The 14,266-nt window shown below is 40.2% G+C and overlaps 1 protein-coding gene across 4 annotated transcripts in view; it reads left to right on the top strand.

The window, feature by feature from the left end:
• Positions 1-14,266, top strand: part of ADAM23 (ADAM metallopeptidase domain 23) — a 215,902-nt gene that overhangs the window by 47,427 nt on the left and 154,209 nt on the right. For all 4 annotated transcript variants that reach the window (XM_060194041.1, XM_007520191.3, XM_060194042.1 and 1 more), the window contains exon 3: positions 7,833-7,909. In XM_060194041.1, coding sequence (XP_060050024.1) covers positions 7,833-7,909 — 77 coding nt within the window. The remainder of the gene's footprint in view (positions 1-7,832; positions 7,910-14,266) is intronic.

Genomic DNA, 14,266 nt, shown 5'->3' with positions numbered 1-14,266 from the left:
CTCTAGCCAATAAATAAATATTAAAAAAATGAAAGAACACACTACTTAGTATGATTCCCTTAGGTGCTGTCCACTAAAAAACAAAAACAAAAACAAGCAAACAAAAGAAACCAACTAACCAACCAAACAAAAAAACCCCAAAACTTCAAAATCCAGAAGCACATTGTTAGGAGATGCCATTTGCTTTCTAGTGAAGGAGGTTTGTGTATATAATTGAGTCTAGTTGTTTTTGTTTATAGTTAGAACTGTAATTTCCCTGTGCCAACTTGTGAGTCAAAAGGAAAATACTGAAATGCTCAGCCAGCAGCTGTTCTAGGCCTTCAGGGTGGTAATTCCAGCACAGGGCTGTGCTCCTTCTTGTAGAATGTGCTTTTTGACTGTAAGACACCATCCTCCACTGTCGTATGCTTTACATTGGCTTGTTCTAGCCCTCCCCCTCCAAGAGAATTGGATGAGTCCTGTTAATTTCGCGGGCCTGCTTGGCCCCGCCCCAAGGGACCCTGGGAGAGGGTTCCGGAGTCCGAGAGTTCCTGAGTTCCCCAGTTCCCGGAAATTTTAACAACACTCCACTGTGCTGTTACAATGACTGTCCTTAGAAAGACATGTATTGATTAGTAAGTCATTCAGCACATAGCTCCAGCTAGAATATAATCCACATGGCCTATATGCAGCGCATGAACTCATTTCTCAAGTGTTCCTGTGATCTGATTGTGCATTGCAGAACAGGTGTCTTCTTCTTCTTCTTAAAAATATTTATTTATTCCCTTTTGTTGCCCTTGTTGTTTTATTATTGTAGTTACTATTGTTGTTGTTATTGATGTCATCATTGTTGGATGGGACAGAGAGAAATGGAGAGAGGAGGGGAAGATGGGGGTGGAGGAGAGAAATACCTGCAGACCTGCTTTACTGCTTGTGAGGTGACTCCCCTGTAGGTGGGGAGCCGGGGGCTCGAACTGGGATTCTTACGCCGGTCCTGGCACTTTGTGCCATGTGCCCTTAGCTTGCTGCGCTACTGCCCGATTCCTGTGGAGCCCCCTTCTAAGCCTCACTGGATAGTTCCTTCTTGGTGAGAAAGACAGGCAATGTTCTAGGTGGTCTTTGTGTTTTCACTGGGCTTTAGGGATGCAAGTGAGTTCGTCAGTAATTCAATATTTAATCAGCTGTACAGAGGAGATATAGTATTGTCTTGGGAAACTTTCTAGTCACCTCAATTTTTTTTTAACACTTGAAAAAAGTAGGGTATTATTAAGTAAAAACAATTAACATCTAAAAATGTCATTGGTAAAACTGATAATGAAGATTTCATTTCACCTGATTTGAAAATATGATTAAGATTGACCTTTGAATAAAATTTTTAAAAAGGGGGGTAGATAGCATAATGGTAACGTGTGCACTCAACCAGGTGCGCCACCACCGAGCCCCAATAACATAATGGTTATGCAAAGAGACTCTCAAGCCTGAGGTTCCAAAGTCCCAGGTTCAGTCTCCCATACGTACCGAAGCCAGAGCTGAGTAATGATCTGGTAAAATAAAATAAAATAAAATAAAATAAAATAAAATAAAATAGATCTCTGCCAAAAGTGTATTTTGAAGCAGAAGAAGAAATTTGAGAAGTGGGAAGCTGTTTTAATGGTATTTGAGAGAACATACATAACAGACTGATAAGGAAAAATATGCTTGGCAGGTATTTATTTTTGTATAGAGAAGAGTCTATATTTTGTGTAATTGAAGACTATACACCAATACAAAGTGAAGGGAAATGACATAGATAACTACTGAAGTTGCTTGAAAGTGGATACAGATATGAGATGAACAGACTGATTCTGTTAGGTGTGTGTCAAATGAGCAACCTGACATAATTTTACAGGAGAAAGTGCTGCCACTTAACAAAATTTTAAAGCATTCTTACTGATACAACTTATAAAGTCAGAGTTTTTCACTGTGTAAAAAAGTAATGTTGGTGACATTGTCATTTCAGTAGTTCTGCAGAGTAACCCGTATGTATATTTGAATCACATATCATGACTGGTAATGACCTATGCCAGGCATTTTGCTGAGAAGTAGGGGACAAGCTAGCCTTTCCCTTCCCTTCCCTTCCCTTCCCTTCCCTTCCCTTCCCTTCCCTTCCCTTCCCTTTCCTCTTCTCTTCTTTTCTTTCCTATCATGTACCAGGGTTTTTCTTTTCTCTTTATAATTTTTTTTTTTTGCCACCAAGGTTATTGCTGGGGCTCAACACTGGCACTCCAAATCCACTGCTCCCAGTGGCCATTTTCACCTTTTTTTGTTTCCCTTTCTCTTTTGATTTGACAGGACAGAGAGAAAGTGAGAGGGTAGGGGGTGATAGGGAGAGAAAGACACCTGCAGACCTGCTTCACTGTTCCTGAAGCATACCCCCTACAGGTAGGGACTGGGGGCTTGAATTCAGGTCCTTGCATTTGGTAAAATGTGTGCTTAAACAGGTACACCACTGCCTGCTCCTACCTTTTCTTTGTACATCATTTTATTGGGCAAATGATAGTTTACAAGATAGTAATCGGTACATAGGTGCAATTTTTTTATGTTTCTTTTTAAATATTTACTTATTCCCTTTTTTGTTGCCCTTGTTGTTTTATTGTTGTAGTTCTTATTGTTGTTGTTGTTGGATAGGACAGAGAGAAATGGAGAGAGGAAGGGAAGACAGAGGGGGGAGAGAAATAGACACCTGCAGACCTGCTTTACCACCTGTGAAGTGACCCCCCCTGCAGGTGGGGAACTGGGGGCTTGAACCAGGATCCTTACGCCGGTCCTCGTGCTTGGCACCACATGCGCTTAACCCGCTGCGCTACCGCTCGACTCCCATAGGTGCAATTTCTTAACTCCCGACAATGGTGTCTGTATACCACTCTCACCACCAACTTAAATTCCTCTCCATCACTGGATCCCTAATGCTCTTCTGTCTCTTCCATCTCCTTCTTCTCCAAAGTCCTGGCTAACCTACACCACACTCAGCCCAATCCACTCTATGTTTTTCCTTTATTTCATTCCCCCTCCCTTATTTCTTTGTGTCTTAAGTTCTACCTGTAAGCAAGATCAGCTGGTAATTATCCTTCTATTTCTGGCTTATCTCACTTAACACAATTCCTTCAAGTTCCATCCACGATGAGACAAAGGAATGACCCCATTATTCCTTACGGTTGAGTCCGTTGTGTCTACATAGCACAACTTTCTTGACACTCGTCATCATTGGGTACTTGGGTTGTTTCCAAGTTTGTCCTATTACAAATGGTACTGCCATGAACATAAATATAGATAGATCTCTCTCTGTAATTAGTGTATTCCATACAGTTCCCTCCACCAGTATTCTGTGTCCCGTCCCCTCCACTGGAAACCTCTCTATTGTTTATCTCTCTGGGACTATGGACCACAATTCTTTTTTGGTTGCAGAAGATGAGAGTTCTGGCTTCTGTACTTGCTTTTCTACTGGGCATGTGGGTTGGCAGGTTGATCCATATCACCAGCTTGTTTCTGTCTTTCCCTTTTTTTTAAATTAAAAAATTATTATTATTTAAATTTTTAAAAAATTTTCTTCCCTTTTGCTGCCCTTGCTATTTATTGTCATCATCATTGTTATTATTGTTGTTATTGCTGTCGTTGTTGGATAGGACAGAGAGAAATCAAGAGAGGAGGGGAAGACAGAGGGGGGAGAGAAAGATAGACACCTGCAGACCTGCTTCACCGCCTATGAAGCAAACCCCCCTGCAGGTGGGGAGCTGGGGGCTTGAACCGGGATCCTGTTGCTGGTCGGTGTGCTCTGTGCCATGTGCACTTAACCTGCTGCACCACTGCCTGGCTCCCTATTTAAATTTTTTTACCACTCCTATCACCGAAGGTTTGTGACCTCATCTCCATTCCCATAGATATCCTTGATAGTTCTCCCACAGTCTTGAAAATATTGTATCCATCTTTCCTTAGCATAGATCTCTTTGATTACGTGTTTTTGTGTTCTTTGGGTAAAACCCCAAGAGGAGTTGCTGGATCATGGAGTAAAAGTATTTTTATATTCATTTTTATAAATGTTTTCTCTTATTGTTCCTGAAACTCTTTTCTTCCCCTGGCAGGGGAACTTGCATTCCTTGCTAGAAATTTTGTTCAGATTGCAGCTTGTCAGTGAAGCCTTGGCCACTCAGACACAGAGAGGTTGAAGCTAAAGTTGTTTCCTTGGAGACTGCTGCCTCTTTGATGGCTGGACTATGTCCCAATTTCTTTATACACAGAGTAGAACATAACATGTGTGTTTGTGTGTGTATTGAGTGAATGATAAAGACAGAGAAAAATCCTATTATTAACATTATTTACTAGTGATTGATAAAAACAGAGAGAAAAATCCTATTATTAACATTACTGGCTAGCTCTTTCATTCAATTCAGTGCAACTGTAGCTTGTTACATTGGCTCAGTATGTGTTTTTTTTCTTCTTCTTTTTAAAAAAAATTTTTTTTTAAAAAAACAAAACTCCCAGCAGTTTTGTAATATGTGCTAAGTAGTTACTAGCAAGGAACCTTATTTTATAACAGGGTTTTTTTTAGGTTGGTGTTTGTCTTATTATTGATTTGCTATACAACGAATCTTTACCACAGTCATTGTCTAGCTCTTATTATTTAAAAAATACTCAAGGAGTTACATTTATTAGCTCTTTTAAGTCTGTGCCATTATGGCTTCACCAGTGTGTCCTGGAACCTCACATCTCCAGAGCCCTATCCCACTACAGAGAGATAGAGGCAGGCTGGAGGTATAGATTGACCTGCTAATGCCCATGTCCAGTGGAGAAGCAATTACAGAAGCCAGACCTTCCACCTTCTGAGCCCCATAGTGATCCTGGGTCCATGGTCCATGTTTTCAGAGGGAGATAAATGTTAGGGAGAGATGACCAGAGCGCTCTGAACTCGGAACTCCAATTCCATCAAGTCTGTGGAGGGGGAGGCGGAGAAAAAAGGAAAAAAAAAAAAAGACACTCAGAAGTAGTAGGTGTAACTTAGAAAGGAAGAGAAGGCAGGACCATGGGGGTGGTGGTGGAAGGCATATGAACACACAGAAAGAGAGAGAGAGGGAGAGGGAGATAGAGAGGGAGAGGGGGAGAGAGAGGGGAAATAATAGTGAACTCTTATCTGCCATCTTGGGAGAACTCCTACGGTTTCGAATGAAGGGATTAGGGACACAGAACTCTGGTGGTGGGAAAGGAATCATACCCCTTTTATTGTATAATCTTGTAAATCAATATTAAATGACTCATAAAAAAAGGAAAAGATAAAAAGATAAACGGGGAAGGAAAAATAATGTCCTAAGATCTTTAGTTTTCATTTTTAAAAGCTAGACTTTTAAAAAAATCCTTTGAGATCCTGAACTGAAAACCATTTTTTAATATACTTTATTCATCAATATGAAAATCTTCATGTGAAGATCTAATTTTTCAAAACTCAGAATGAGTTTAAAGACTATATGCTATTTGTGCTCAATGAAAGTCTTTCTGTACAGATGGTGGAACCACATTTGGCTCCTTTTCTTTTAGGCAGTTGTCTGATGAGAAAGCTCAGATCAAGTGTGATGACCCTTTTCTGCATAATAGTTTGGAGTTCGGTCAATATGGCATCTTATGGTATCAGGGATATAGGCAACCGCTCTCTCATGCTCTGTATATTATTTGTTTCTTATTTACTTAATGTTTTGTTAGAGACACAGAAAATTGAAATGGAAGGGGGAAGACAGAGAGGGATAGAGAAAGACAGATACCTACAGCACTACTTTACCTCTCTTGAAGCTTCCTCCCTGCAGGTGGGCATCAGGGAGTTGAATCTGGGTCTTTGTACATGTTAATAGGTGCACCACAACCCAGTTCCCTGTTATTTTATTTTATTTTATTATTCATTTATTTGTATAGACTGAGATGGATGGGCGAGATAGGGAGAAAGACAATTTAAATTTTTTTATTTTCTAGGTATTAATATGTGTGCTAATACTATATGTACTAGCAAATTTTAGTCAATTTCCTTTTATTTATTAATCTTTTAGGGTGACTATTCAGATGTTGAGCTTGATGAGAAGTAGAAGTGATGATTGATTAGATGTTTGGCTGACATAGTAACCGTGACAATAACTGTTTGGTTAACCAGTTGCAGGTTCATGTGTTTGAGGGGAGGGCCTTGAGTCTAAACTATCTGCAAGCTCTTGGTGACAGCACAAGAGTTGTGCATCTCTGCAGGGTGGGATGGGAAGTGAGCCTGTGCCATCATGGAAGGAGGTCCTTGAACCCTATAGAGGAAGTGCTCCCAGAATGCAGGCACAGGAGAGCTTCCAGTTGGGCAGCCCTTGAAGGATGGGCAAGGTTTTGGTAATCAGAAATGGGGGAGGACAAAGAAGTGCATGGAGTAGTCTTGGGAGGAAGGTGGGGGAAGAAAATGGTGGCAGTGCAGGCAGCACCCCCCAGATGATTTGTGACACCAGCTGTCTCTTGAAGTCTGGAGGAAGGATATTTGTGAGTCATGGAAGGAGGTGGGGGTGTGGGTGTTGCATTTATCCTTGGCACTTTTTTCCCTATAGGGTAACAATAGGAGGGCTTCATCTTGGATAATACTTTGACAAAATGTCATTGATTTGTTCATTTGCATAATTCACAAGTCTCTTCTGTGAGCTCTACTAATCTTTAACGCTCGGGAAATGCATTTCTTGTCTAGATGAGAGTATCTTTGTACATTGAGTTAAGGCACAATAAGGACAGGACTTGAGAATCTGTGCTTTTTAAGTGGGGGGGGGTGCATGGCATAACTTCTCAGTATTCATGAAAGGCTGGATTCTGAGCTAAAACTTATTTTATCCTATTTTGCTGTCACATTCTGCTTATGCATCATGTAGAGAAAGTTCTAATTCCCAATGAGGAGCAGAACACTGACAAGATTTTTCACTTAGGTGTGCAGAAAGAATTGTATAGCTTTATGTGCAAAATAGGCTGAGATCAAGCTTAATTAGCCAGACTTTTGCATAATTCATCATGATCACTTTGAAAGTCCAGCTGAATATGCTCTTGATTTGTATCACATTGGGTTCATTTTAAAGGTCTGGATTTGTCTTTTTATTATTATTATTTTGTGAGTTTGCCTTTTTTTTTAAAAAAATTATTTTTAAAAAGGAAACACTGACAAAAAAATAGGATAAGAGGGGTACAACTCCACACACTTCCCCCCACCAGAACTCTGTATCCCATCCCCTCCCCTGATAGCTTTCCTATTGTTTATCCTTCTGGGAGTATGAACCCAGGGTCATTATGGGGTGCAGAAGGTGGAAGGTCTGGCTTCTGTAATTGCTTCTCTGCTGAACATGAGCATTGGCAGGTCGATTCGTACTCCCAACCTCTTTCCCTAGTGGGGCAGGGCTCTGGGGAAGCAGGGACCCAGGACACACTGGTGGCGTTGTCTGCCTAGGGAAGTCAGGTTGGCATCATGGTAGCATCTGAAACCTGGTGGCTGAGAGTTGACATATAAAGAAAGTTGACATATAAAGAGAGTTGACATATAAAGCCAAACAAATTGTTGACTAATTATGAACCTAAAGGCTAGAATATTGCAGATAAAGGTTTGAGGTCTCTGTTTTGTGAGTTTGCCTTTTATTCTTTGCTACAGGAATATTTAGGACTTTAAAGTCATGACAGTGCACCTAGTTTCTTTTTAAAAATTAATGAATTGACTGACCTATCAAGAAATGAACCAATCCATAAAATTCTTATTAAATATCATTTTTATTATTAATATAATCAGCACTGAAGACAGGAGAGTAAGCTAAGGTCCTTTCTGTCTTAATCCATAGGCTGTCCACCTGGCTCAGGCAAGCTTCCAGATTGAAGCCTTCGGCTCCAAATTTATTCTTGACCTCACACTGAACAAGTAAGTATCTGATCGATCGCACACTGTCAAAAAGTAAATCTTCTGTGGTGTTAGTTTAGTCAAAATAATGTTCATTATCAAAGCAACTGGCATTTTCTAGCTGATAATATGTCGTAAAAGGTTGTGTAATTAATTCCCTTTTCTTTTCTTGAAAGACAGTTAACTTTTAAGTCGACTTATATCTCAACTATAATACTTATATATTAGGATTTTAAATGGAATAAGCATTGAAGTAATACTTGTTAGTTAATGTTAGATGTCATCAAGCATTACTGCATATAAGAGACATGATAAATTATTAACAGCAATACAGACTTCAGACTAGAAATGTCTTCCATTTTTACCTGCCATTGTATAGTTCACATGGATTCTAGATAAAGAATGAGGAAGGTAATATTTGTAAATGCTTGTTTTGGGAAGTTACTAGATCTAATAATTTGTTAGAAATTTTAGTCCTGATTAATATTTACCGAATTTTTCTCTGAGCATTTTTTTGTTCTGTTGTTGCTTGTTTGTTTTAATCCAGTATAGCAGAATGTATTCATGACAACTTGCATGCGCAATAGCACAGCTGAGTGACTTCCTTGGCCTGAGATCCATCCATCCTTCCTTCCTTCCTTCCTTCCTTCCTTCCTTCCTTCCTTCCTTCTTTCCTTTCTTTTAAAATATAATTTATTTATTTTATTTTTGAGAGTGATGCAGAGAGAGACACACACATATGGAGACACACCAGAGCACTGCTCAGCTCTGGCTTATGTGGTGTGGGGGATCGAACCTGGGACTTTGCAGCCTCAGTCATGAGAGGCTGTTTGCATAACCATTAGGCTATCTCCCCCACCTGTCTGATATTCTTTCTCTGTTGAGGGAGGGAGGGAAAGAGGGAGGGGGGAGAGAGCGGAAGAAGAAGGAGGAGAAGGAGGAGGAGGAGGAGGAGAAGGAGAAGGAGGAAGAGGAGAAGGAGAAGGAGAAGGAGGAGAAGGAGAAGGAGAAGGAGAAGGAGAAGGAGAAGGAGAAGGAGAAGGAGAAGGAGAAGGAGAAGGAGAAGGAGAAGAAGAGAGGAGAGAGGAGATGTATCATAGCACCACCCCACTATCCTTAGAGAACTCTCAGTGCCATCAACAGTGCTCCCATACTATATCAGTGCTACAGCCCGGGCCTTTGGCATGGAAGATGTGCACTCTACCAGGTGATCCATCTCCCAGCCCTCTGTGTGCATGCATTTATGAGGATATTTATTTATTTATTTACTTATTTATTTATTTATCTATTTAATTTTGTTGTCATTTCCAGGGCTTCACTGCTTTGGGCTTATTCTTCCAGATAGAAAAGGGAGAGAGAAAGAACCCATAGCACTAAAGTTTTCTTAATGTAGTCAAACACAGACTTAAACCCGGGTTGCCTTCATGGCACAGCAGGTGCACTACCCCAGTGAGCTATTTTGCTGGTTCTGTGTTGCTATTTAAGTGTTTACATGTCGACTAAGCTCGTACCAGCTGCACAGATGTTTTTTTTCTACAAAATTGGAACAAGATTTGCTGATGTAAATAGCACTTCAGCATCTAATAGAGTTAGTAAAGAGTCTTTGATGAGAGAGTGTTCCTGTATGGTTTTCATTTGTCTAAGGAACCCTGATCAATGGGGAATTGCACCCTGTTACAAGAACACTCCTATAAATCAACATTTCCTCAGTAAGGTCATACTAAAGTTGGGGAAATAAAAGAAGCTCTGGTCAGTATTTTGACTAGGATCGAATCTTTTGTGAGGAAAACATCATGTAATACTATCAGACAATCAATATTTGAACATTAAAATGAGTTATATAAAAAAAAGAAAAACAACTAATAAATTTCTGTGTGCTAAATTCTGTGAACTCTGCAGAAAAAAAAAAGCAAAGTCAACTTGGGTGCTCCCTCCTCAAGTGTTGCTACAGTGCTAAGTCAGGATGAATCAGCACAACTCAGCATCTCCTGTGGTAAAGGTACTTATTGCAGGCTTTCCTCTCGGAGTCTTCTGAGCATTGGTTGAGTTCTGCTGTGCTGTGTCAGCAATGTATGTGTCTAAAAAATTTGTTTTGCCATATCCTACACTGTAATGAGGAGCAAGGTATGACGACTTTAGTTTATGTAGGTTCTCTATTCCTGTAAATCTTATTGCAGTGGAGACTGTCATCAGAGACTTCCATGTGTTGATAGTAACCAGTGTTGCCATGTGTTTCAAATATTAAAATATAATGCCCCTACCAGAGAGGACTGAGAAGGGGCATTTAGGATGCCCAGGGTACTGAGAGGTAATGAATCACACCAGACTGTTATCTACCACTAATACATGTTGTCTAGAGGAATCAGCTTCAGCACCTAGTATGAGCAACCCTTAGAGGAGCCTATATGTTAGTTGGAAGAGATCAGTAGATAAATGTATCATTTCAGAAAAAGAACAACTGTTGAGGTCGAGGTAAGCCAGGTAGCTTCTATGGAAGACAGCTTTTCAGACCAGAGAAGTTTGAGAAAGCATCTTGGAAAAGGTGATGCTTGAACTGCTTCCTGGAGGACAGATATTAGTGAGGAAAGGAAGCATTAGTGTTTGTGAGAGAAAACAGAGAGTTGTGTTCTATACGGAGGAGATAGTGTATACTAAGGTATCAGGGCTATGTATTACTTTGGCTTATTAAAGGACCATGTGTCCTTTGTGAAACTTCCTGATAATCACCAAGCTTGAGGCACAGGGACACGAGATAGATGAGATAGGTGTCAGAATGAGGTCAAGCATCAAAGATCATGTCATGCTCAGATGATTGATCATTGTCCCCTAAGCCGTGCAAATGAAGTAAGGGAAAAATAGAACTTCTATTCTTGGCAAGTGCCAGAACACATGGAGAAGGAATGTTTTCAAGAATTGTCTAGTTCATGGAAACCTTTAGGAATGCTTTGATGTGGGCACAGCAGAGAAATGAGCTAAAGCTAGGAGGTGTACTGATTGGATAGCTATGTGGAAGGTGGTAGCCAGCTGAAATGAGTAGTCCTAGAGAAAACAAGGCAGATGGCAGAGAGAAGAGAATGTGAAGTCAGAACATTGGCATGAGGGGCCTTGAAACATTTAGGATACAATGTATTAGAGGTGATAGGATATAACAATCTGAAACTCAGGGAAGAGGAGGAGGCTGGGGATAGTAGATGTGAAAATAATTTCCATATATATATGAAACATGGCTGTGAAGAAGATTACCTAGGGAGGATGAGAAGAATAAGGGAAATTCTTTATTATTATAAGTCTTCACATCATCTTGGATGGAGCGTAAAGGAATCATGTTATTTCTGATAAGCCCAAAAGGATGGATATGCAATGACCTCACTTGTAGGTGGGACTTAGGAAACAAGAACAGAAAGGAGAAAGGGACAGTGAAACTTGGACTGGTATTGGTGCATTGCACCAAAGCAAAGGACTCTGGGGAAGGAGGGCAAAAAGAGGATGGAGGTGGGGCGATGTTTAGGGTCCTGGTGCAAGGTGGTAGAAAAAGATCCAAGTTGGGGGTGAGATTGTTTGCAGACTACGTGGTGAGATGAGAAACTTTACCCATGTGTTGACGATTGTACTGGAAACCATTAACCTCCCAATAGAATGAGAAACAGTATCAGTCAGAATGGAAGAGTGAGAGAGAAGACCATGAAGCATCGGAGAATGAGTGATCAGAGAAAGGAAAGAAGAGTGAGGAAATGATTAAATAGAGAGTTTCAAAAATTGTATGGTCTACAGTGTCACAGGCATAGTAAGAAGCAGAGTGTCCTTTGGATTTGCCCATTGAGTAATCACTGGTGATTCTCAGACGGCAGCTTCAGTGATGATCCAAAGGCAGAAACCAGATTACAGTGAGCTGAGAGTGAATGAAAGGAGATGATTTGAAGACAGCGAGTGAATGTGAGGGGTTTGGGTAAGAAACAAAGAGCTGGAGCAGAGCAGTAACTAGAACACATTTGGGTCCAGGGGAGAACTCCTCAGAGATGCTAACAGAACAATAGGCCTAGAGACAGTGCTTCAAAGAGTCAGAGGAGGAGAGAGAAAGAGCAGATAATCTAGGGAGCCAAAGCTCATGAAGACAGGAGGGAATGAGATCAGTAACATCAAAGAATTTAATTATTATTATTTTTTTTTATCAGAGCACTGTTCAGCTTTGGCTTATGGTGGTGGTGTGGGGGATTGAACCTAGGACTTTGGAGCTCAGGCATGAGAGTCTCTTTCCATAACCATTATGCTATCTAACTCTCCTCCCGCTCTCAAAGCATTTGATTTTTTGAATTTAGTTTCGGACTAGGAATGAGAGTTTTGTCCTATACTTGTATGAAGTTATTAGGGTATGAACAGGTGGAGACTGGTTTGAAAGTAATGGTCTGGAGTTAAATCAGTGTGTCTTTGTAGGTTTTTTTTTTTTTTTTTTAGATGATAGTTTAGGCTAGTCACTGAAAGGAAAGCAAAGGGTAAGGGTACTCACAGAGGTCTTGGTAAAGAATTTGTGAAAACCTTTATTAGAAATCCTGTGTTATGTGTTTGTCTTTGTGGCATCCTTTCTGATGTTATTGCTATTTCTATACCTTGAATGCCCATCATCACAAGTGCCAGGGGCCCCCTGGTGTCTTGAGCAGCTACTCATAGGGAATAGCAATGGCAGTTGAGAGCAAAAATTTTGGGTTTGATTCTGTGGACTACCATTTTCTAGCTGTCTGGCTATGGACAAGTTTCAAAAGTCTCCTCTTTTTGAGTTAGTAACGTGAGATATAACACATATACCATAAAAAGTCACCTGTTTAAATTATACAATTAAATGGTCTTTATTCTGTTCATTGGTGTGTGTGGTTAACACTACCATCTCCTTCTGTTTTTCTTACCCCAGAAAGAAAACTTGGACACATAATAGCCACTCCCAAGTTCCCTCTTCCCAGTCCTGGTGGACACTTAGCTATTTTCTGTTGCTACTCTAGATGTTTCAGTTAAGTGGACTTATACAACTTGAGATCTTTTATGACTAGTTTTTTTGACTTAAAATGTCCTCAAGGGTCATCTATATTTTAGCTGAATAACATGCCATTGCATTCTTAACTTCTCAATCTTTTATTTCCTTCTGAACTTGTAGACTGCTGTAGGGATTAAATGAGATAATGTATCACTTAATTTGAAATGACATACTTAATGCTGTGGACTGAATTGTATTACCTTAAATTTCCTGTGTTGAAACCTCATCCTCCAGTGCAACTGTATTTGGAGATCGATCCTTTAAAGAGGTGATTAAGGTTAAATAAGGGGAGGGCTGGAGAGATCGGTTAATGGATATGCAAAAAGACTTTCGTGCCAGAGGCATCAAGGTCCAACCAAAGGTCCAATCAACAAAGGTGCAATCTCCAGCTCTACCCTCAGCCAGAGTTGAGCTGTGTTCTGATTTAAAAAACAAACAAACAAACAAGTAAATAAGGTTAAATGAAGTCGTAAATATAGTCCTTATATGACAAGGACTACATCTTATATAGGAAGAAATAGCAGAGAGTTTTCTCCTTCTTCCTCTGTCCTGTAGGCATATAAGAAGGGCCTCACCAGGAATTGCATTGGCCCATATTTTCTTCTTGGACTTATTGCCTTCTGAACTGAGAATTAATTTTTTGTTGTTTAAACCACACACTCTGTTTTTTTCTCTTTTGTTATGGTAGTCCAAATTGGTTAATACACCTTGAAAATATTTGTATTTATTACTGTTATCACCACAGCAAGGTGTAAGAATGGATGTGGGTGGTACTAGGGGATTCAGCAGTGTTAAAGAGCCACTGGTTTCGTGAAATTGAGGATGAAATGAAGACCAAATAGCTCGATGGTTATGCAAACAGGCTCTCATGCCTGAGGCTCCAGAGTCCCAGGTTCCATCCTTCACACTACTCATAACCCAGAGCTGAGTTGTGCTCCAGTAAGAAGTCATAAATTTAAAAAAAAAATGAATAAAGTACACTGAGATACTGAGAGGGAAGGGTGAGACAGAGCAGTAGAGATAAAGAGAGACAGTAACCCTTACCTTTGTTATCAGTCAGCCTTTCCTCCTGGTTTATACGTGAGCACTACACAGACTATTCCCTACTGAAAGTGAACTGAAGAACGAACTGGGGACCAGTTGGCATGCTTGTGGTTGACCCATGTTCAAGATAATGAGTCACTCAGAATTTCAACTTCAGATTTATTTTGAGTTCAAAACATATTTGTAATATATTTTGCAAGTCTCTTGTTATCCTGCGACTATTTGCCAGATGTGGGAAACAGTGCAAAACACATTGTCTATGCCTTAAAACAAGGACTGAGACACCGAGAGTCATGAGCAAAGCAAAAGTT

Source organism: Erinaceus europaeus, chromosome 7 (assembly GCF_950295315.1).
Source record: "Erinaceus europaeus chromosome 7, mEriEur2.1, whole genome shotgun sequence".
In the NCBI taxonomy this organism is placed as follows: Eukaryota; Metazoa; Chordata; class Mammalia; order Eulipotyphla; family Erinaceidae; genus Erinaceus; species Erinaceus europaeus.
Note: the sequence above shows the minus strand (reverse complement) of the source record. Positions and strands in the feature narration are given on the sequence as shown.